A 22,948-nucleotide genomic window follows, 5' to 3' on the forward strand; every position below is an offset into this window, starting at 1 on the left:
ACATCAATCAAGATCAGAAAGTACTTGCTTATGACATTATAAATAAATGAATACCTTAATTAATAAAAATTAAAATCATGATATGCTTGTACAAGAAAAGGTTCGGTTTTGTACAAGCTGCAAATTCATTGGAATGTTGTTCTCTGCCTTGCTTGACCCTGCTTATCATGGCACCAAACAAGCCAGTAAGAAAGTTTATATACAAATGAAAAAAAAAAAAAAAACATTCAGACATATGGTACCATTCTATCAAGAAGTTGGTGCCTCCGTGTCTAAGTAACCTTTTTCCCTTTGGGAATGGTAATTATTCAATTAATGGATATGAACATCACAACCACATCTCTTGCATTTTTTATAATCATCCCTTTTAGTTAATTATTAAAATATTTTTAAATCCATGAGGGGTATAGCTCAATTGATTACACCCTGAGTTTGCTCCTTAAAGGTCATCAATTTGAGTCTTACAAACCTTAGGGTCACTAGAGGCTTACATAGTCGTTAGTTTTAGGGGTCATGAAATTAGTTAAGGTGTTCGCAAGGTGGTCTAGACATCCATGTTAATATTCAAAAAATACTTTTAAATAATATTCAATTAATCATATGTATTTTCTTTTTCACAGCCTTAATTCCAAGACATATAGCTAGTAAACAGTGATAAAGCGCTAGATTTGTGCACATCACCGCCCTAAAAAGGCATAGAAGGGTTGTGAAATTGCTAAGAAAACAAACGAATTTAGGTGATGTAAGGCTAAACAACCTTCATAACCAACCCAACCCAACCACCCTTTTATCTCCTTTCTACTCCACCTAGGAAGCCGACTTTTGGTCCCAATAAGGATCTTTGATTTCCTTTAGGTATGAAATAATAGTGTGCAAATCATGTTTTATTATTTTTTTTTTTTGTTTAAGATTAATTTTATATTGTTTTGATGTAAAAAATATTTTTTTAAAAAATAAAAAATAATCATCACGGGAAAATAATTTTAGATTTATGATTTGTCTTTATCATTTATGTGCTCAATAATATGTAAGTTACTTTATCCTTTAATGACCGCTCTATATGGTAGAATAATGGCATTATATATATATATATATATATATATATATATAAATCAATGCACCAGGAAATATCAGGAGTAATTATAATTTATAATGATCCATAGAAAATCACAACATCTAAAAGTGATGACCTATTTCATCATACCATACAAAATTTGCTTTTGAACATTATTTGGTGAGTTGCAGGTGGTGGCTTTTGCACTGGATAGAAACCCTATATTTTCAAGACCTTTTCCACGTGCTTACCAATTTTAATCTGACGACTCACCTTCCCTACTAACCGTTGACCTAACTGGATTCCAACGAATCTCGAGTAAAAATCAATAGGAAATTGACTATCCAAGATTAGAAAATTAATATTAATATTAATTATTTTATTTTATAAATGGCTTTTCACCTAGAAATGTCATAATAGGAATTTTCTTCAATCTTTTAATGATTGTGGTGGTAAATCTGTAATTTTCAGTGGTTTCTTTTTAGAAAACAAGATTTTTTATATTTTTTTCTCTTTATATTTGATATTTTTATCATTTTATACTTGGTTTATTTATCACTCTTTTTTCTTATTTTTATTTTTTGAATTTTCATTTTATTTTTTTTCTTACAATTTTTCAACATTGTCCAATTTTTTTTATTACATTAAAAATGAGCTTGAGATCTTATAAATTTTTACTAATGTATATGATTTTTATTACATTTTATTATATCTAAGTATTGACTTTTTTTTGATTCACAGTTATATTTTTTATTCCCTATCAAAAAACACATTAAATAACACCTACATATTAGTTTATTTGCATTAGAAAAATAATTTGTTGTGTAGACGCACTAACAACTTCCTTTTTTTTTTTTTCATTTATTGGCACAAATAGTTTTTCATTTATTTAATTAAATGTATGTATAGAATTTTTTTATTTATAATTAGATTTTTTTTTCATAAAAACACATTTTAAAAAGCTTGCATATTTTTTTTTTTTGCCGAAAAAAGCTATCCAACTAGCGGAAAAGTTTAGATCAAATAACTAGTAAAAAGCCAAAACATTGTACACACATGCACTGTTCACCCTCTTACATTTTATTGTGGGCCCATTATTTCAAATTTTAATTTTTTAAATTTGATCCTCAAACCTTTTTTTTTTATCGATTGCATTCTTATTTGGCTAAATTCAAGGATAATTCAATCAAATCTATTGACCAATGACAAAATTAAAAATCAGGGAATCAAAGTAGAAAAGACGCTACAAATGAGTGATGGTCTCAAAGTTCATACAAAAAGTTTAATTATTCCTCAAACTTTACAAATTATATATATTCAGTCCCTTAATATTTTTTTCAATTTAAATATGGTATAAAAATTTATTTTTTTTTATTATTTTTTAGTCCCTGGTTTGAGAGAGAAGAAATGGAAAGATCCTTAGATTTCAACAGTAAACAAAGAAAAATCTCATTGACACCGATTCAAGCTATCAAAATGATCGATTTTTGTGCCAAATAATTTCATTTGATGAAAGGAATTCAACTTAGGTGTTTATTTTTATTTTTCTACCTTGAGTGCCTAAAAAAATTTATCTCAGCCTAAGAAGATTTTCATTTCGAGTTTTGAGATGGTTTTTTGGGTTTTTAAAACCATGGATGGATTTATCAACATTCTTAAAATGTTTTTTTAAATGTTTTGAGTAAAAAGTGGGTTGAAAAATGAGTTTTGAAGTAAAAAATATTCAATCTTGATTTTCCAGCCACCATATCGGTCGCAATCAGGTTTAAGAGCACTGCGTTCTCAAAAAAATTGAATTTTTTTTTGCTTAAAATGAATTTTTTTTTTATGTTTTTAGATCTTTTTGATATGCTGATGTCAAAAATAATTTTTGAAAGATAAAAAAACTTTATTTGATGCATTTCTAAGTGAAAAGCATTTTGAAACCGTCACTGCTACCAACAATTCTAAATATGCCCTCAGTCAAGCTTCACACTTAATGTTTTTCAAAAAACTTAGTAGTTCAACCCAACTATGTTTTTTTAAAAAAGGGTCCACGCTTAGATCTGCTTTTGCAAGCCCTCTTAAATGGGCCAAGCCTAGTGGAACCCTTTCTTTCTTTTTTGGTAATTTTTTTTAATCATGTTTTTTTTTTTTATCTTGTATTTTAGTATTTTTTTTTTAAAAACATAGTGGTTGTTTTTTTAAGTATTTTGTATATATTTTATTTTTTTAATATATTTTTCTAATTCATTTATAAGTTTTTATGTTTTATAATTAAAATTTATTTTTAAAATAAAAAATTTTTTTTTTGGATAGTATTTCTAATAAGTGCAATATTACAAGATATTTTTTCCTTTATTTTATGCAATCAATTTTATATTTGTCTATTTCTACTATTATTTAATTAAATAAAAAAATAATATTAATAAACAGAGTCATTAAATATAATCAAATAAATAAACCGTATTGGGATATCAAATATCTTGATTTACATTCACTTCTTGACTATTTTAGATACATATTTAGTTAATGTTAATAATTTTTTTTATTTGCTAACATATATAATTCTCAATTTATTTAATTAGATGTATGTATAAGATATTTTATTTATATTTGATATTTTTTTGTAAATAAATATATCTAAAAGCTTATGCTTAAATTTTTTTATTGGTTAAAAAAATATCCAATCCGTAATGAAACGCGTAAAAATAGCTAGTATTTACCATGTTGGTGACAACTTTTACTTCAAAGGTGAATAATCAGCTCAATTAGCCTTTGTGTTCCCATTTTTAAAAGAAATAAAAATTATTTAGGAGAAAATGATAGTTATTTTTAGTGAAAATAATCAGTTAGTGCTACAAATTAAGTAAGTAAAAAATAAAAAAAGAAATAAGTAAATGTAAACAGATAGGAGTACTATTTACTGGATCCCAAAAATTAAGCCAAAAAATAACTAATTGTCCTAAACGAAACAATTAACAAATCCAACTGGCCCCTAATCATGACCGCTCCCCCTTCCTTCTCATCAGTGTCCGCTCACTGTCTTTATTAGGTACCAAGACAGCAACAGCAGCAACAACAACAATAAAAAATAATATTAGTAGTAATAATAAAAAATCAAAACCAACCAACAAATTCTTTCTTCAGTTTCAATTCAAAGAAATCTCTCTTCTTCTTCGTCTTCTTCCTAAAAAAAATAAAATAAGAATACAAGCACACCTTAGCAAGCTTGAAACAAACTCAACAAACACCTCTCCTTTCCTTCTCATCTCACAAATCCTCCACTTTCTCTCTCTAAACTAAACTCTAGCACTTTAGAGAGAGAAAGAGAGCCACGAAAAATGAAATTCTCCTTGCTACAGCAGAGCTACAACAACCGCCGAAGCGGCAGTTTCAGAGGATCATCTGCGCCGTTAGATTCATCACCGGACAACACAATCAAATCACCAGCCGCTATTTTCTGGCTCTTTTTACATGGCATTTGTTGTCTCATCAGCCTCGTCCTCGGCTTTCGCTTCTCTCGTCTCGTTTTCTTCTTCCTCTTCTCTACCTCCACGACCACAACTCTCTATGTAACGACACCGTTTCACCCTCTCAGCAAAACATTCGACATTTCCAATCCCTTAACCAGTAGTGCTAATGATCTTCCGGTGATTAACAAAACGGTGAGTTCGAGAGTTGTTGTCGGGCGGCACGGGATCCGGATCCGGCCATGGCCGCACCCGAACCCGAGTGAAGTAATAAAAGCGCATCAGATAATAGAGAGAGTTCAAAGAGAGCAGAGTAATCAATTCGGTGTGAAGAGTCCTAGGAGTCTTATCGTAGTCACGCCTACTTACGTGCGGACTTTCCAGACTTTACATATGACTGGTGTTATGCATTCTCTGATGCTGCTCCCCTACGACGTCGTCTGGATCGTGGTGGAGGCCGGTGGGGCCACCAATGAAACAGCATTGATTATTGCGAAATCCGGCGTTAAGACTCTTCATATTGGATTTAATCAGAAAATGCCGAATTCTTGGGAAGGAAGGCACAGATTGGAGACTAAAATGCGGCTTCGCGCTTTGAGGTTAAGTTTTTTTTTTTTTTTTTTTTCGCAGTCAACTTTAAAGTGAACTGAATTGCTGATTAATAATGGATTTACTATTTTATTTATTTTAATGTAAATTTTGGTTGCTGTGGAACAGAGTTGTGAGAGAGGAGAAGATGGATGGAATAGTGATGTTTGCGGATGATAGTAATATGCACAGTATGGAGCTGTTTGACGAGATACAAAACGTGAAGTGGTTTGGTGCGGTTTCAGTTGGGATTCTTGTTCATTCAGGTGGTGCTGATGAGACGTTATTAACTGCTGCTGCTATGGTTGACAAGGAGGCGGAAGAAAATTTGCGTAATCCGGTAGTGCCTGTTCAGGGTCCGGCTTGTAATGCTTCAAACAAATTGGTTGGTTGGCATACGTTTAATTCGTTGCCGTATGAGGGGAAGAGTGCGGTATATATTGATGATAGGGCTACGGTGTTGCCTAGGAAGCTGGAGTGGGCTGGGTTTGTGTTGAATTCGAGGCTTCTTTGGAAGGAAGCTGAAGATAAACCAGAATGGGTTAAGGATTTGGATTTGGTTGATGAGAATATAGAGAATCCATTAGCTCTGCTGAAGGATCCTTCCATGGTGGAGCCACTTGGGAGCTGTGGGCGACAAGTTTTGCTCTGGTGGCTCCGTGTTGAGGCTCGTGCTGATAGCAAATTCCCTCCAGGGTGAGTTTTTCTTATTCTTTGTATTGCCGATTTTTTCAGTATTGCGAAGGGCTGCCTGTCTTGACTATATAATATCAATTGGAAAAAAGTTTGCGGTTATCTTTAGCATTGTCTATTCATTTTAATTGTTCAGTGTCTAATTTCACAAATTTGTAGACAGTGAGGTCCAGGAAGTTAAATCATAGGAGGGCGTACATTAGAATTTTTGTGTGAACTTCTATTGTGCTGCTCCTGTGTAATTTTGGGCTACAGTTAGTCAACAAGTTACACCTCAAGTGTCATAGCTGGTAAGGATAGTTTCCAAAAAAAAAAAGTTAAAGAAGAAAAGGAAGAGAAACCTAAAGAAATTCTGTAAAGTAACTTGTCTGCCAATTTATGCCACCCAGCCCGTGACATTGTATTGAAACATAATTATAAATGGAACATATCCTTCTACTACTTCAGGTAGGCAGGGATGTTTTGAAATATTGATGATTTGGGACTCATCCCCCACAACAACTGCTGACATGCCTTGAACTTATGCATCTTAGGCAGGCTGTTTTTGGTTCTTGGACCTGTGGTATGGTACATGACATTGTGTAGAAAACAGAAAAGAAGAATGGCTCCTTGCTGAAAAATTCTCCTCCTTGTTATTGTGTCAATTGTGTTGATGAACCAAAATGTTGACGAGCCATTTTAGGCATGCTGCTATTTGTGTCACACCCCTAAAATTGAGCATAGACATGCCTGTATCATTTAGCATTCCACCCTAGATAATACAAAGGCTAACTTTATAAGGTTCACCAAAAACCACAAATGCTAAACCAAAAAGTCTTAAATATCTTCATTTCAAAATGATCACTTAACAATATTAAGTCTTAAACATGATAAAATCCTACTAAAGAGAAAGTACTTTAAAAAAAATATTCCTATTACAAGTCTTTAAAACTATTAACAATGAATGTCTAGCAAGAAGTTAAAATATATCCTTCATTAAACAAAAATCCTACAGCTCAGCTAACAACTTAAATTAGCAATGTAAACTCCATAGCTCAAAACTCTCTAGCACCTCACTTTAATCATCTACCTGTCTAGAGAGGGAAAAGAAGGGGGTAAGCTAACAACAATTTAGAAAGTAACACACACACACACATGATTGACAATAATGAAACAACAACTTAAAATAATTAAAAAAAAAAGTTAATAGTTTATGGTTCATAAAACATGCCATAAAACAAGTCATCAATACATGCTTTTACTTGGCATTCAATTCCATAAACATGACTTCACTCTCATATCAAATTACTACCGCCATACTATACATGTGATCAGGCCATTAGTTGACTATTACTACCGCCATACTATACCTGTGATCAGGCCATTAGTTGACTATTACTAACCACTATTGTAACCTGTAGGCAAGGGTCAATGCTAATTATTATAACCCATTGGCGGAACATTAAAACTAGTTCTAGTGTCGATTACCCCTCTTACTAGAGGTCATTATTTCATTCATAGCCATTTGAGAACCATTATGAAGCCATTTACAATTCCATTCCAAAACACTTTCTTTCATAGATATAGTTTATAAAACACTCTTACAAAATTTCAAAACCATGCGTTCACAAATATCACATATAAGAAAATTAATTTGAACATAGCATGTGCTTTATCTTTTTTTAAAGAATGTAATGCATATAGCAGAGGAGAAATGCACATTTAAGAAAAATACTTATTATGTTTAAAAATAATAGATTGTGTGAAGATTTAATTACCTCCATTGCTTAAACAACCAAAGTACAAAATCTCAACTCGAACAACCTATTCACAAGCATATAATCCGTTAAAATCCCTCCAACACTTGATTATAATAAAATGTCAACTACACACGGCCAAATTGACCATAACTCCTAGAAAATCTAGAATTTCATTTTGCCTTTTGGATTGTAAACTAGTCTCAATTGTTTCCATCCATATATAATTCACTAAATAATTCCTTTAAATAGAATTTATAATAAGCCCCAAAATCATTCCTCGAGGTTGCTGTCAGACAACCTGCACTTCCTTTACTATTTTTACCATAACTATTTGTACAAAAATCGAATTAATGCACCATTTATGGTTAGAAACTAGATAGAATAAGCTTTTCCTATGTATAAAATTTGGGTAAAAAATTGCATCTATTTAATATAATTTTTGGGCCAAACAGAAGCCTGTGTCAAACAATTAAACTAACAATTTCTCATGTTTGTACCTAATTGTTAACCTAATAATTAAGCACGCTTAATCCATTTTACAATATCATAAAATCTATCATACTTATTATATTTGATCATTCATACAAATACCATTTAAATTTCTTAATTTTATGCTCCTTTCATATAGAAAAAAAACCTTAATCAATCCAAAATCTTTATAAATAAAAGAGATTCATATTCTTACCTTGAAATCAAGAAAAATAAAATGGAACTTCAATCATTCAAGGTCAATCTGGTTCAATATTCTTTGCACCCATAGAAGAACAAGTGACTCTGAGGATATGTTTTGTCTAGACTATAAAGTTTGTAAAACTAGGGTAAATAAACTCTATGATTCCATCTTTTCTTTAATGCAGATATAGGACTATACGGGCCTACTTTTATATATATATATATAAATATATACCAAGTCTAAGATAAAATTATATGTAAATTTAGTTCTTAAAATACTCTAGCCTAAAAATATTTGGGTTAGGGTATTACAATTTGTTGGTTGATTTCTATGCAAATTTAATTAGGGTATTACAATTTGTTGGTTTATTTCTATTCAAATTTAATTTAACTAATTAATGCTTATAGATGCGTTGTTCCATTAGAGTACAATTTTGCAATTATTTCATGATTTCATGAACTCCCTATTGTTATAGTCCGGATTTTGTATTTTCTAGTTGGTTAATTCTGTGCATCCACAATGTAGTTGATTCATCATTCTCTTTGTCCGGCAAAGAGTGTCCATCATACTATTTTAAGTTATTCCAAAATACATATCTAGTTAAAGAACCAATCACTTTTTTCATAGTATACTCCTTAAAGTTCCAAATATAACCATTTCTTACTGAAAGAATAAAGGGGCAGTTGTGGGAAAAATGAGCTGGAACTGTGTTTATTGAGCTCTTAAAATGCGTGTGAAGTCAAACAGGACACTCTTTGTGAGAGGGAGGGAGTGGTATTCATCTTTTGGTGAAAAAATATAGACTCGAGGCTACTGGAAAATGTGAACAACTAGATGTCTGAAGTATAGGCTTTAGAATGATTGTTTTGTTAAATGTTGATGAAATATCACATTCATCTTTTATTGCTACTGAAAGAGATTGTTGGTACCTGGGCTCACTTAGAGGTTTTCCAATGAAATACTTCGGCCCTAGTGATGTGTGTTTACCTGGCTGGGTGTCACTAAGTATGGTATTAGACTCTTACTGATACCATTCTGGGCCTTGCATTGCAATTTCATTGCTGAGGCCATCCTGACATGGCCCTTTATAGTCCCCAATTTAATTGGAGGTATATGCTTCATTGTGAACCTTATTTTACTAGTTGTCAAACAAGCTCAACATACCTGGTTTACTGACCTTACCCGTAACATGTTTACTTATATGGATCTAATTGTAAAGATGTCACCCAACCAATATTGTGAAATCAGTTATATTCCGACCAGTACCTGTTTTGCTAAAATTGCCTATGGAAAGAATAATTGATATCATTACATTAGTTTGGGGCCAGCTTTGTAACTAGATTGTATATACATATAGTAAATATGTTTATAAAGACAATTTTAACAATAATGGCAACAGCAACAACACACACATCACTTCCTTTGGTGCAGAGCAAACATCCCAACATATTCTTTGAAATCTTCAGTGGCTGCTTCATAACTAACTAGTATTTAATTTGCTGTAAAATCCTAAAGAAATGGTAGTTGTTTAACTAAGTTATTTGCTAGTTTTCTTATCAAGTCATGATTTGCTGCGCGACATGTTCTTCGAAATTTTCAGTCTTGCTTCACAACTAACTAGCATTTGATTTGCTGTAAAATTCTAGAGAATTGTAGTTGTTTAGCTGAATATCTCTCCTAAAATTCTTATTATCTCATATTTTGTGTGCAAAACTCAGGTATTGACAAACCTAACTGGGTTTTCCATGAGCTAGAGAAGGAACTTAACTAACCTTGTTTCGACAACTGTTTACTTCTTTAAATATTGAATATAAAGGCTGAATCAGGTGCCTTATTCTCAGCTCATATCAAAAAACATCCCCACATAAAACATCGATAGTAGTTCTTTATGTGATGATACCCAAGTTCTCAAGCACTTGTGCCCTCGTGTCAATAGAAAACTTTTGATGATTATTGTACCACCGGCTGCAATCTGTCTTATTTGTTTTGATAAAATAAGAATGCTCCTTTTCATTCAATACTAGCTTGTTCCCATCCACTGGTGTGTTTGCATGAGCCCAGCTCATTTCACGAGGATGACGGTGCTTGGCTACTGGATGAAGAGATTTCAAAATTTAAGTAGTCCTTTCTTGGTGCTCATTTGTAGCTTTATAGTTATCCCCACCATTTGAGTTTTTGCAAAATCTCCAAGCAAACAGTTTCATGTTGCTAAAGCTTCTGTATCTAGGTATTAGTTAGTGCCCACTAGTTTGCTCCTCTTTTTTTTTTTTTTTTTATCATGGAATATAATCTTGGGAATGCTAAATAGTTTCTCACCCCATATTGTATTCTCTTACCAGTTTCGGAAACTGGGTTAGTTTCCTAGAAGCTTAACTCTACTGCTGTCTGCTTACAGGTGGATAATTGACCCACCTTTGGAAATTACTGTGCCATCAAAGCGAACACCATGGCCCGATGCCCCTCCTGAACTGCCTTCCAATGAAAAGATATCAATTAACCAAGAACAGACTGCTAAGCGTTCTTCAAAGACTCGATCACCCAGATCAAAACGCAGTTCAAGAAGTAAGAGAAAGCATGAAGCAGTGTTGGTGGAGACACAGGTTTCTGCAAGGCATTCTGAACAAAACTGAAATGGCAGCTGGGGCACACATCAGAGATACTGCCTTGTGAATTTGACACTGCTGGCCTTCAGGGTGAAGATATTTTATTGATAAAGCAAAAGGCACACGATCTTAATTACCAGGTGGGTGGCAAGTACATCTGGAAAGAAATTTATTAAAGCCAGGCCAGTTGAAAATGTTCGTCGGAGCTTGAATCCACCATTGTTTTGGTTCTTTTATTTTTTTTCCTTTTCTTTTCTATATGTTGGGGTTGATTTGTTGATATTCTATGGATAAGGTATGTCATCACAGTCTCGTTGCCTCTGCTGCCAAGAAACACCAGGTTCTTGTATCTGATAAGCGTCAAATTTCATACATAATCTTCTAAATAGGAATCTAGAGTCTGTTTAGGTGCTGGATTCAGTAAAAATGAACCTCATTGTAATAAATTTTTTTATTTCTTGCAAGCATGATGACGATGATTGTGATGTGCTTCTCCCATTTTGTCTGGATTGATACAAAAAGAGTGAAATCTGGCATGAACCTTGGAGATTTTGGCTAAATCTAAAATTGGTTGTCCAATATGAAACATAATCTTGACTACAAAGGAACGGTCAAGATTCCATGTCTACAGTTAAAATTTTTTGGGCTATGTTTGATCTCTGGAGATTATCAATTCAAGTTTTATAAATTTTAGGGTTGCTGAAAGCTTACATGGTCTTAACTTTAAGGTCCGTAATATTAGTTGAGGTGGTGCAAGCTCGTTTGGATACTTAAATTAATAATAATAAAAACATAATTTGTGATGACAAAAAAGACTTGAATTTCTCCAACTGATTTTTAGGGTAGAGAAAACTAACAAACACCACTTGTAATTGCCAATTGAAGGACTCGGTTTGGTCTTGTATTTCTAGTGACAAAAAATGACCCACGAAACAGCCTTAAGGCGTCATCTTACTCCAATCTTTATGAGATATGGCTTTATTTGCAAATTAGAACCAGACTTGGATTATTATGATCAAGGTCAAGATCATTAATTTCCTTGCCTTTATAAACTCGTAGAACTGAACTCCCTCCTCTTCGTAAAAGCTATCTTCCTTCACCATTATTCTTTCTCCAAACCAGTATTAATTCTTCTTTAGCAACACCAAGTACGGCACTTGCCATATCAACCCTTCTCTTCCTTTTCTTCATTGTATCATCCGCCTTTTACATGTCAGTCTTTAACCATGATGACAATCACCTAAACCATGATTAGTGAAGCTGGAGAAGCGATGAGAAGGTCATAAATATATGGTATATACAAATGATGGCTTCAAAAGCATAGTAAAGCATACAACAAGCTATGAGAGAAGGCAAAAAGGTTTGAAATCTTTAAGAACAATTTGAGATTCATTGATGAACATAACTCTCAAAACCATTCGTACAAAGTTGGTTTGACCAAGTTTGCTCATTTTACCAACCAAGAGTACCATGCCATGTTCTTGGGCATGAGGAGTGACCCAAAGCATAAATTAATGAAGTCCAAAAACCCGAGTGAAAGGTATGCTTACAAGGCTGGAGACAAGCTGCTAGAATTTATGGATTGGAGAGGAAAAGGAGATGTCAATCCGATCAAAGATCAAGGAAGTTGTGGTATAATACATAATTCATTTACTTTTGTTTCTTGATTATGTAATTGCTTTTATATATATATATATATATATATATATATATATATATATATATATATATCTTCTTCTCCTTTGTATTGTTTTAAAGAAATTATTAGCCTCAAGAGTCCTTTCTTGGGGAGGGGAACGTTCACAACTATATGAGCTAGATTTCTTCGTAACAGGTGTCATTTTTAGAAGAAGGAAGGTTTCATGGCCAAATAACAATCACAATACAAATCTTGCACCCCATGTTTATCTAGATCATGAATTCTAGTTTTGTTGTTTGAACTCAAGTTTTAGATTAAAGATGCCATGTTATGTTGTGATTGAAATTGAATTGGTAGGAGTTGGGTTGGTGGCAAGATGCTAGTTATTTTTCTAGACATGAAAAATAATAGTTTTGAGTGGTAGGTTTTTGACCTTTTGGTTGGAATAACCCTTTTTTTTTTATGAAAAAAATAAGAGATAGTTAAGTTAATTTAAATTCTGATTTTTATTTAAATATAGTATTGATAAAAGAAAAAAAATAATGTTATTAAGTGAGAATTCAAGTTGGTGGTAGGGTTTAAGAACTTCTTGAAAAACTATCTCTCTCAAGTTTTATCATATTGTTTAATAAAATTTCTATTAGTTTTTTTTTTTTTTTCACAAAATTTCAATTCTCTCTCTCTCTCTCTCTTTGTTTTTTACTTAGATGATATTAAGATATTTCATAGATTTAAAGGATGAAATTGAGTAAGGGGAGAAAAATGGATAAAAGTAAAACATATAAGGACTGGTTGGAACAAAAATAAAAGATGTGGGGATTATTAAAATAAAATAAAAATAAATATTAGAAAAGAGACAATATCCATAAACATAAACCTCGGGTCAAATTAAAATTTACCCAGAGACAAATCACATGAAATGGGTCGGATAGCCTTATCACAACCCATATCAAATCTTAAAATTTTTGAGTTCCGACCAAGTTTCTGACAGCTTATAGTTTGCAACAACTCGATTTTTAAAGAATTATCCAAAGCTGAAAAAGATCAGATTTTGAGGTAATAAATCCTTAAAAAACTCTAAAAATATTTAACAGGATCCTAAGGACCCCTAAATAATTTTGTTTCATAGTTTCTGTCGCGTGTATGATATTCAAAAACCTAACAAGAACACGTTCTCCTTAAAATTTTATAGGTAAACCAGATAAAAAATAAAAATCATGTTATTTTTAAAAGATATTGATGTGTATATTCAACAATCTTATTTTATTGTGGAATATAAATATATGATAATTGATGCAGTATGCCATGATTATTTAAAAAAAATATTGCATATTGTTAAGTCAATTCATGTCCATTGTTACATTTAACTCGCTTACTAATATGATTAAATTGAGTTTTGACCATATAATAAAAGGCAATGAGAAAAATGACGAGAGTCAAATTTGTGATGCATCAAAGCTTTCATATATAATGAGTACAATTATTAATATTAGTAAGAAAAAAATAGCACTTAAATAAGATTAATGAACCATGTTTGCACAATTTTATATGTAAGTTTTTTTGTGGTTTATTTTTATGATGTTTTGATTTATAGCAATAATATAAAGGAGCATGTTAAACATTTAAGAAATGTATTGGTTGTTTTGCAAAAAAAATGTTTATATGCTAATTTAAAAATGAATGATTTTTACGTGGAAAAACAATTGCGTGTGTTTAATTATTCTATGCATGAATTACTAGTTTGTGGAGTTTATAGGAACGGATTAATAGAACACTTTGGGGTTGTTAAGACTTTAGATATTTTGCATGAAAATTTTTATTGGTTTAAGATGAAAAGAGATGTGTAGGGAATTTGTGATAGATGTATAAACATGTAGATACACTACGTCTAAAATTTTACCTTATGATTTATATACTCTTTTACTATTGTCTAATAAACCTTTGGTTGATACATCTATGAATTTTGTGCTAGGTTTGTCTAAGTAAAAAGGAGTAGGGATTCTATTTTTGTAATTGTAGATAGGTTTTTTAAGATGACATATTTTATATATTGTCATAAAACTGATAATGCAACTAACAAAGTAAACTTATTCTTTTGAAAAATAGTTTAGCTCTATAGGGTGCTTGGGAGCATTATACATGATCATGATGTTATCTCTTAACTACTTTTGGAAGGTTTTGTGGGTGGGTAAATTAAAAAAAAAAATTGTTATTTTCTCCTACTTATCATTCATAAATAGATGGTCAACTAAAATAGTTAATATAACTTAACTATATTTTTAAGAAACTATCATTCAAATTTTTTTGAAAATTGCTTGTCATTTATTGAATTTGTTTATAATAGGAATGTATATTTTACTACTAATCATTCTCCTTTTAAAATTATCTATAACTTTAATCATTCGACTCCTTTTGTGTTTATTTCCTTTATCTATTGATGAAAGTGTTAGTATTGATAGCAATAAAAAAACACAGGTAGTAAAGGCTCTTTATGAGAATGTGAGGCAGAATATATATAATGAGCAATATGCTTTCAAAGCTAATAAAAAGAGGCAAAAGAGTTATTTTTTAACCAAGTAATTAGGTTTCGATGCATATACAAAAAGAGAGATTTTCTAAATAAAGTAGATCTAAGTTGATGTTGAGAAGAGATGGACCATTTCAAATTCTTGAAAGAATTAATGATAATGCCTATAAAGTAGATCTATCAGGCGAGAATGATAATTGTGCTAATTTTAATATTTCTGATCTCTCATTGTTTGATGCAAGTGATGATTCATGGACAACTTTTTTGAAGGAGATAGAGGATGATACAATCAAGACCACACCAAAAGATCTATCAAAATATCCATTGCAAGTTTCAATTAGGCCAATTACGAGATTAAGGGCAAAGAAACTTAAAAATTCATTCGATGGGCTTATTCAAAATATTTGGATCAGGATGAATTTCAAAAAGCTTATATTTTCAATAAGTGATGATCAGATCTTAGTCAATCTAATATATCAACAAGAGGGGTATTATTCATCTACAATATGAGCTTAATTATTTTGCAATAGTGGGTTAATTAAGTTAACCATTAAAGGCGATTTTGGGTTTATTTTTTCTAATATATGGTTTTACTTTAACAAGTTTTGCTACCTATTTTTGGGTTCCCACACAAAAATAAAAAAAAATACATACATACATACATACATACATATATATATATATATATATATATATATAAAATAAAATAAATTCAGAAAAAATTTAAAAAAATAATAGGAGCGTGAAAAGGATGCTGGAATGCCAAAAAATAGCCAAAAATTGGTTGAAGAGGTTCAAAAATGCAAAAGGTTGAAATTTGATAATTTATCATTAACTGATAAGAGTCCTGTTCACAAAGAAAATTCAATTTTAAAAAAAATATATTCAAAATCAGATGTTTGTGAACTCAATTAAATTTTATCAAAGGTTTAATTGAATTTATAGAGGGTTTGATTGCAAGAAAAATTGATTTTTAAGTCAATTTAGGCCTTTATTGGAAGAAATTAAAGTTCTGGGGTCCAATTATAATTTTGAAGAGTTGATTTGGTCAAATTAGAAGCTTAATTGCATAATTATTAAAATTTGATGGCCAATTAGGGACTTGAAACAATTTGAAACCAAAGACCAAACAGGAAAAGGCACTAAAATCAAGGGATCCAATTATAATTTATCCTGGGCTTGATTACAAAATTGTGAAAAAACATCCAAGGACCAAATCATAAATATCATTTTAAATTGCAAAAACGGTGTCGTTGCCTTGAAACACTATTCACTGTCTTCTTCCAGCTATTTCAGTAACAAAGGCCGAGAGACGTTTTCTTGCAGCTACATCGCCAATTCTCTTCAATTATGGGGCATGTGTCACAGCTGTCATCCCTCTGCAAACTGTTACCAAGCCAGCCGTTACCAGCACAAAGCCTTCTCTGACCTATAAAAGCAGCAAAAGAAGACTGAACCAAAGAGGGGGGGGACAGGGACAATAAAAAAGAAACGAAGAGCAGCAGTGCCAGCCAATGCACGAGCATTAGCTACACCAGAGGGGAAAAAAGAAAAGAAAAGAGGGAGGACGAGACAGCGAGGAAAAAACACAGGAAAAAAAAAAAAACGGGACAGAGAGGGAGAGTGTAAGGTGACAGAGGAAAGAAAAGGAAAAAAACGAGAGGGGACAGAAGGGAAAGGAAAGGAAAACAGAGAGAGGGGAAAGTTGACAGAAATTTTGAAGGGAGATAGAATAGAGAAAAAGAAAGAGGGGACGATGAATTGAGAGAAAGCAAAGAAGAGAGGGTAGACTTGAGAGAAACAGAAAGAGAAACAGAGGGGTGAGAACAGAAGAGAGAGAAGTGAGAAACTGAAAAAGAAAGAGAAAGAAGCAAATGAATTAAAACAGAGGAACAAAGACGTGAAGAAGAAAGACAGAGACACCAAAACAAGATAAAATCAAAGACGAGCAGAAGCAAAGACAAGGAAAAACACAAAAAAAAATAAAGGAAAAAAGGAATAGAGGACGAATGTCTTTTACGCCGCAGCAGCTGCCCCCCACCGTCCACGACAGCAACACCAACGCCTGCAACCACCGCCTAACCAGTCACCAGCATCACCGTCAGCTCATCTATCCAAGCTCATCATCCAGGTAATTCTTCCCCTTTTCTCCGTTTACAGGTCATCTTCTTGCATGCAGAACGTCTGCCATATGCACGTTCTGCAAGCAAGAAAATAATTAACTAGTTATTACACTCATGCACAGTAACCAATCTATAATTACTACGGGCAATTAACTAGTTATTACACTCATGCACAGTAACCAATCTATAATTACTACGGGCTGGATCATCAATCCTCGTAGAAAATAGGCCTATTTTATTTTGGGTTGATTTCAGTTTAGTTTATTTTTGGATTGGATCTAGCCTAGTAAAAAAAGATATATATATGTTGGAAAAATTATGATTTTTTCCGCCTATTTTTCTACTGAGTTTTGCTTAATATTAGTTTGTGTTTGTATACCGTAAAGATGCAAATCTAGTATTAAAATATCCTGGTTTTCATCAAAACATTACAAAATAAAAAAAAAAATAAGTTTTTATGCATATAGCCTAGTCTTTCAAAAAAACAAAATCATATCATATTTTCATAAAACAAAGATTTAAAATTTGTATTAGCATGTATTTTGGCTTTAATGACCAGTTTATTAAAGTCACAAGAACTAGGTCAATATTTTAAAAATTTCAAAAAAAATTATTTTGTTTTCTTTTAATATCTAGGGTTATGATCTTATACGTATGACGTATTCCGGATATTAAAATTCTTTTGTTGACGTTATAACAATTAGGTTTTACCTGATAAGATAATGATTTCTTTACTAAAGATGACTTTCCTTAAACCATAGATGGACCAACAACTAGAAAACACGACAAGACCTTAGATTTTATCAGACAATTAAACTATGTAGCCTACCTTAGATAGGGCGTATATGGGGTGCTAAAACATTTCTTTTACGCAACCAGTCCATGTACCTGATCTCTAAGACCAATTAGGGTTCCTAGTAACCAAAATACTAAGTGGTGACTCCCATTCTATTTTTCCACTAATAAAAGAGAATAATTCCTTGTCTCCCTATATTTTCCATATTTTTAGATAATACAAAAAACATATGAGAGTGGATGTTTTCGCCGCAACGTCGCACACATGCGACAACAAGCATAATTTTTTATCATATCATTGACTCAGTTTGAAAGTTTACAAGAAGTTTTCAGAGATCTTGTTTTTTATTGGACTAAATATTTAGGAAATCAGACATTGAAAAGGCCTAGCGATAAGGTCTAGAAATTATTGTGCAATAATTATATTAGTTTCCTAGTTAATTTAGAATTATTTTTTCTATTTTATTTATAACTCTTTTACTATTTTTTCAAAATTATTTAGGATGTTTATCTATTATAAATATGGTTATTTAGCTTATTAATATTGACTCAGTTTTTTTTTTTTTTTTTTTACAAACTTTGATTTCAACAATTAATATTGTGTGTGAGGATTTGTTCATACTTTTTGGTTCTTCATTGAACTACCATGACTTATCAAAGAATTAACCAAGTTTTGTGGTGTTTTCTATACTTTTTATTTGTTTTTTTTTTTATATAAGTATTAAATAATGGTTCGGTTACTTATAGTCTTTATGTTTTGATAGAGATTATCCTTGTGTAAAGTTGAGTTCCAAACATGATCTTAAGGTTTTTTTTTTTTAAATATCAATTTAAATATTAATTTATAAATTTTTATATCTACTAAGTTCACATCACAGTAATTTGTGAATGTGTGTACAATGATTTTGTCACCTCTCTTAGTTTTTTATTAATACAATACGTGTTTCTTGGTTTAATTGATGATGTGGCATACTAGAGGTGCGCTAGTTTCTTGTAATATGTAAGGCTTAAATGTCAACATATATCAATCGAGTCACTTACTTATGACATTATAAATAGATGAAAATCTTAATTAATAAAAATTAAAACCGTGATATGCTTGTACACGAAAAGGTTTGGATTTGTACAAACTACAAAATCATTGAAATTTTGTTCTTTGCCTTGTTTGACCCTGTTAACCACGACACTAAACAAGCCAGCAAGAAAGTTTATATACAAATGAAAAAAAAAAATTCAAACAAATGGTACCATTCTATCAAGAAGTTGGTGCTTCCCTGTCTTTGTGTCCAAGTAACCTTTTTTCCCCCCATTTAGGAATGACAATTATTCAATTAATGGATATGAACATTACAACCAAATCTCTTGTAATTTGTTTAACAATCTCTTTTAGTCAACTATTAAAATACTTTTAAATAAAACTCAATTAATCATATTTATTTTCTTTTTCACAGCCTTAATTCCAAGACATATAGTTAGCAAATAGCAAGGAGGGCTAGATTTGTGTAAAACACCGCCCTAAAAAAGCATAGATGAGTTATGAAACTGCCAAGAAAACAAACGAATTTAGGTGATGGAAAGCTAAACAACCTTTATAACCAATCCAACTATCCTTTTATCTCCTTCGTACTCCACTGAGGAAGCCGGCTTTTGGTCCCAATTAGGATCTTTGATTTCTTTTTGGTTTGAAATAATAGTGTTTGCAAATGATTTTTAATTATATTTTTTTTTTGTTTAAGATTAATTTTGTATGTCTTTAGATTGTGTTTGATGTAAAAAATTATTTTTTAAAAAATAAAAAATATATATATTAATGTATTATTTTTAAAAAATATTTTAAAAAATAATCATGGGAAAATAATTTTAGATTTACGTTTTGTCTTATTGCTCAATAATATATCCAAATTTGGGCAACTAAATCAAGTTACTTTATTCTTTAATGACTGCTCTATATGGAAGAATAATGTATTATAAATATATATTCTTTAAAAATATTTAATAGTCAATTGCATATATTTTTTATCCTATAAAAGGCTAATAGCACCAGAAATATAAGAAAAAATTATAATTTGTAATGGTCCATAGAAAATCACAACATCTGAAAGTGATAACCCATTTCATCATGCCATACAAAACTTGCTTTTGAACATTATTCGGTGAGTTGTAGGTGGTGGATTTCTTACTGGATAGAAACCCTGTGTTTCTATGATTTTTTCAACGTGCTTATCAATTTTAATCTGACGACTCACCTTTCCTACTGACTATTGACCTAACTGGATTCCAACGAACCTCAAGTTAAAATCAATAGGAAATTGATTGTCTAAGATTAGAATATTAATATTAATATTAATTATTTTATTTAATAAATGGTTTTTCATTATAAAAATGTCACTATTGGAATTTTCTTCAATTGTTTTACTACTGTTGTGGTAAATCTATAATTTTCATGGGTTTCTTTTTAGAAAACAAGCTTTTTTATATTTTTTTTTTCTCATTATATTTGATATTTTTATCATTTTATACTTAGCTTATTTATTATTATTTTTTTCTTATTTTTATTTTTCTTAATTTTTTTTTTTTTTTTCTTTATAATTTATCAACAATGTCCAATTTTTCTACTACATTGAAAATAAACTTGAGATCTTATAGATTTTTTTTATTAAAGCATATGATTTTCACTATATTTTATTATATATAAGTGTTGACTTTTTGATTCATGATTATGTTTTTTACTCCCTGTCAAAAAAACATGTTAATAACATCTATATATTAGTTTATTTGCATTATAAAAATAATTTGTCATGCAGACCCATTAACATTTTTTTTATTGGCACAAATAGTTCTCGATTTATTTAATTAAATGTATGCATAAACTTTTTGATTTATAATTATGATTTTTATCAGAAAAAAAACACATTTATTTTTCTAATTATGATTGTATATTTGTAATTATGATTGTATATTTAATTTTCTTTTTTCCAAAAAAGATATTCAATCCATGAAGAAGTACAAATCAAATAACTAGTAAAAATATAAACGATATGGCCAAAACATTTTATGCATATGCATTATTCATCCTCTCAAATTTTACTGTAGATCCATTATTTATTTATTTTTAATTTGATCTTCAAACTTTTTTTTGTGGAATTACATCATTTTTGGGCCAAATTCAAGGACAATTCAAATCAAATTTGTTGACCAATGAAAAAAAATTAAAAGACAAGGGACCAAAGAAGAAAAGACATTATAAATGAGTGATGGTCTCAAAGTTCATACAAAAAGTTTTAATTAGTCCTCAAACTTTACAAATTATACATATACAGTCCCTCAATATTTTTTCAATTCAAATTTAGTATAAAAAGTTTATTTTTATTATTTTTTAGTTTCTAGTTTTGAGAGAGGAGAGAGGGAGAGATTCCTAGATTTCGGCAGTAGAGAGAAAAAAATATTATTGACACCAATTCAAGCTACTAAAATGACCGATCTCCGTGTCAAATAATTTTCATTTGATGAAAGGAGTTCAACTTAGGTGTTTATTTTTATTTTTTACCTTAAGCACCTAAAAAAACATATATAAGCATGAGAATATTTTTTATTTTTTGGTTTTTGAGATTTGTTTTTTGTTGAGTTTTTAAGGTTATAGATGGATTTATCAAGATTCCTATAGTGTGTTTTCTAGGTGTTTTTGAGTAAAAAATGGGTTGAATAGTAAATTTTAGGATAAAAAAATATCAAGTCTTGATTTTTCAATCACCACAACGATCAACTGGATTAAATTAAGCATTACACTTATTTTTGTTCAAAAACCATTGGTGTCATTCGCCCCAATTACCTTCCAAACCCATGCACGATCCCTCTTAAACAGGTCATGCCCGGTGGCGTCTTAACTCTTTCTTTTTCTTCTTCTTCTTTTTTTTTTGGTAATTTTGGTTTTTTTGAAAAAAATCATGCTTTTTTACATGTGTTTTTTTCTAAATGTTTTCTTAATTTATATTTAAATTAATATCTTTTATCTATGATTTTTTATTTTGTATTTAGTATTTTTTAAAAAATACAGTGGTTGTTTTTTTTAAGTATTTTGTAGGTATTTTATTTTTTAATAGATTTTTCTAATTCATTTATATTTTTTATGTTTTATATAATTAAAATTTATTTTTAAAATAAAAAATATTTACCTTTTTGATAGTATTTCTAATAAGTGCAATATTGTTAGATATTTTTCACCTTTTGATTTTATTCAATAATTTTAATAAACAGAGTCATTAAACATAATTATGTAAATAGACCATTTTGAGATATCAATTTCCCTTTGATTTTATTAAATTATTTTTTATATGTGTTTATTTTTACCATCATGTAATTAAATAAAAAATAATTTTATAAACAGAATCATTAAATACAATTGTGTAAATATATCGTATTATGATATCATATATATTCATTTACATCCATTTCTTGATTTTTTCAAATACATATATAATTATTATTAATAATATTTTTTTATTTGTTTGCGTAGGTGATTTTGATTTGTTTAATTAAATGTGTGCATAAAATTTTTAATTTTTATTTGATATATTTTATGTAAATAAATATATCAAAAAGCCTATGTTTAATTTTTTTTATTGGTTAAGAAATTAATCACCCCCCCCCTCCCCAATCGTGTAAATAGACCTCTGTTGGTGACAACTTTGAAGTCAAAGGTGAATAATCAGCTCAATTAGCCTTTGTGTTCCCATTTTTAAAAGAAATAAATTTACTTGGGAGAACATGATAGTTATTTTTAGTGGAAATAATCAGTTAGTGCTTCAATTTAAGTAAGTAAAAAAAAAAAAAAAAGAAATAAGTAAATGTAAACAGATAGGAGTAGTATTTACTGGATCCCAAAAATTAAGCCAAAAAATAACTAATTGTCCTAAACGAAACAATTAACTAATCCAACAGTCCCCTAATCATGACCGCTCCCCCTTCCTTCTCATCGGTGTCCACTCACTGTCTTTAGGTATCAAGACAGCAACAGCAGCAACAACAATAATAAAAAATAATAATAGTAGTAATAATAAAAAAT

The 22,948-nt window shown here is 30.4% G+C and overlaps 1 protein-coding gene across 1 annotated transcript; it reads left to right on the plus strand.

The window, feature by feature from the left end:
• The first annotated feature begins 4,142 nt into the window (after nucleotides 1-4,142).
• On the plus strand, nucleotides 4,143-11,287 carry LOC118047787 (beta-1,4-xylosyltransferase IRX14). Its single transcript, XM_035057163.2, has 3 exons — nucleotides 4,143-5,105; nucleotides 5,224-5,790; nucleotides 10,595-11,287. Exons 1-3 carry the CDS (start codon nucleotides 4,378-4,380, stop codon nucleotides 10,827-10,829), a joined length of 1,530 nt encoding a protein of 509 aa, XP_034913054.1. The 5' UTR covers nucleotides 4,143-4,377; the 3' UTR covers nucleotides 10,830-11,287.
• Nucleotides 11,288-22,948: the final 11,661 nt, after the last annotated feature.

The sequence above is a fragment of the Populus alba genome, chromosome 7, assembly GCF_005239225.2.
Source record: "Populus alba chromosome 7, ASM523922v2, whole genome shotgun sequence".
Taxonomy (NCBI): Eukaryota; Viridiplantae; Streptophyta; class Magnoliopsida; order Malpighiales; family Salicaceae; genus Populus; species Populus alba.

Bases quoted from the DNA above. Each gene is read 5' to 3' on its own strand.
- LOC118047787 (XM_035057163.2), top strand. From the start codon at position 4,378: ATGAAATTCTCCTTGCTACAGCAGAGCTACAACAACCGCCGAAGCGGC. The intron at 5,106-5,223 runs GTTAAGTTTTTT...GCTGTGGAACAG, and splicing joins ATGCGGCTTCGCGCTTTGAG to AGTTGTGAGAGAGGAGAAGA. The intron at 5,791-10,594 runs GTGAGTTTTTCT...GTCTGCTTACAG, and splicing joins GATAGCAAATTCCCTCCAGG to GTGGATAATTGACCCACCTT.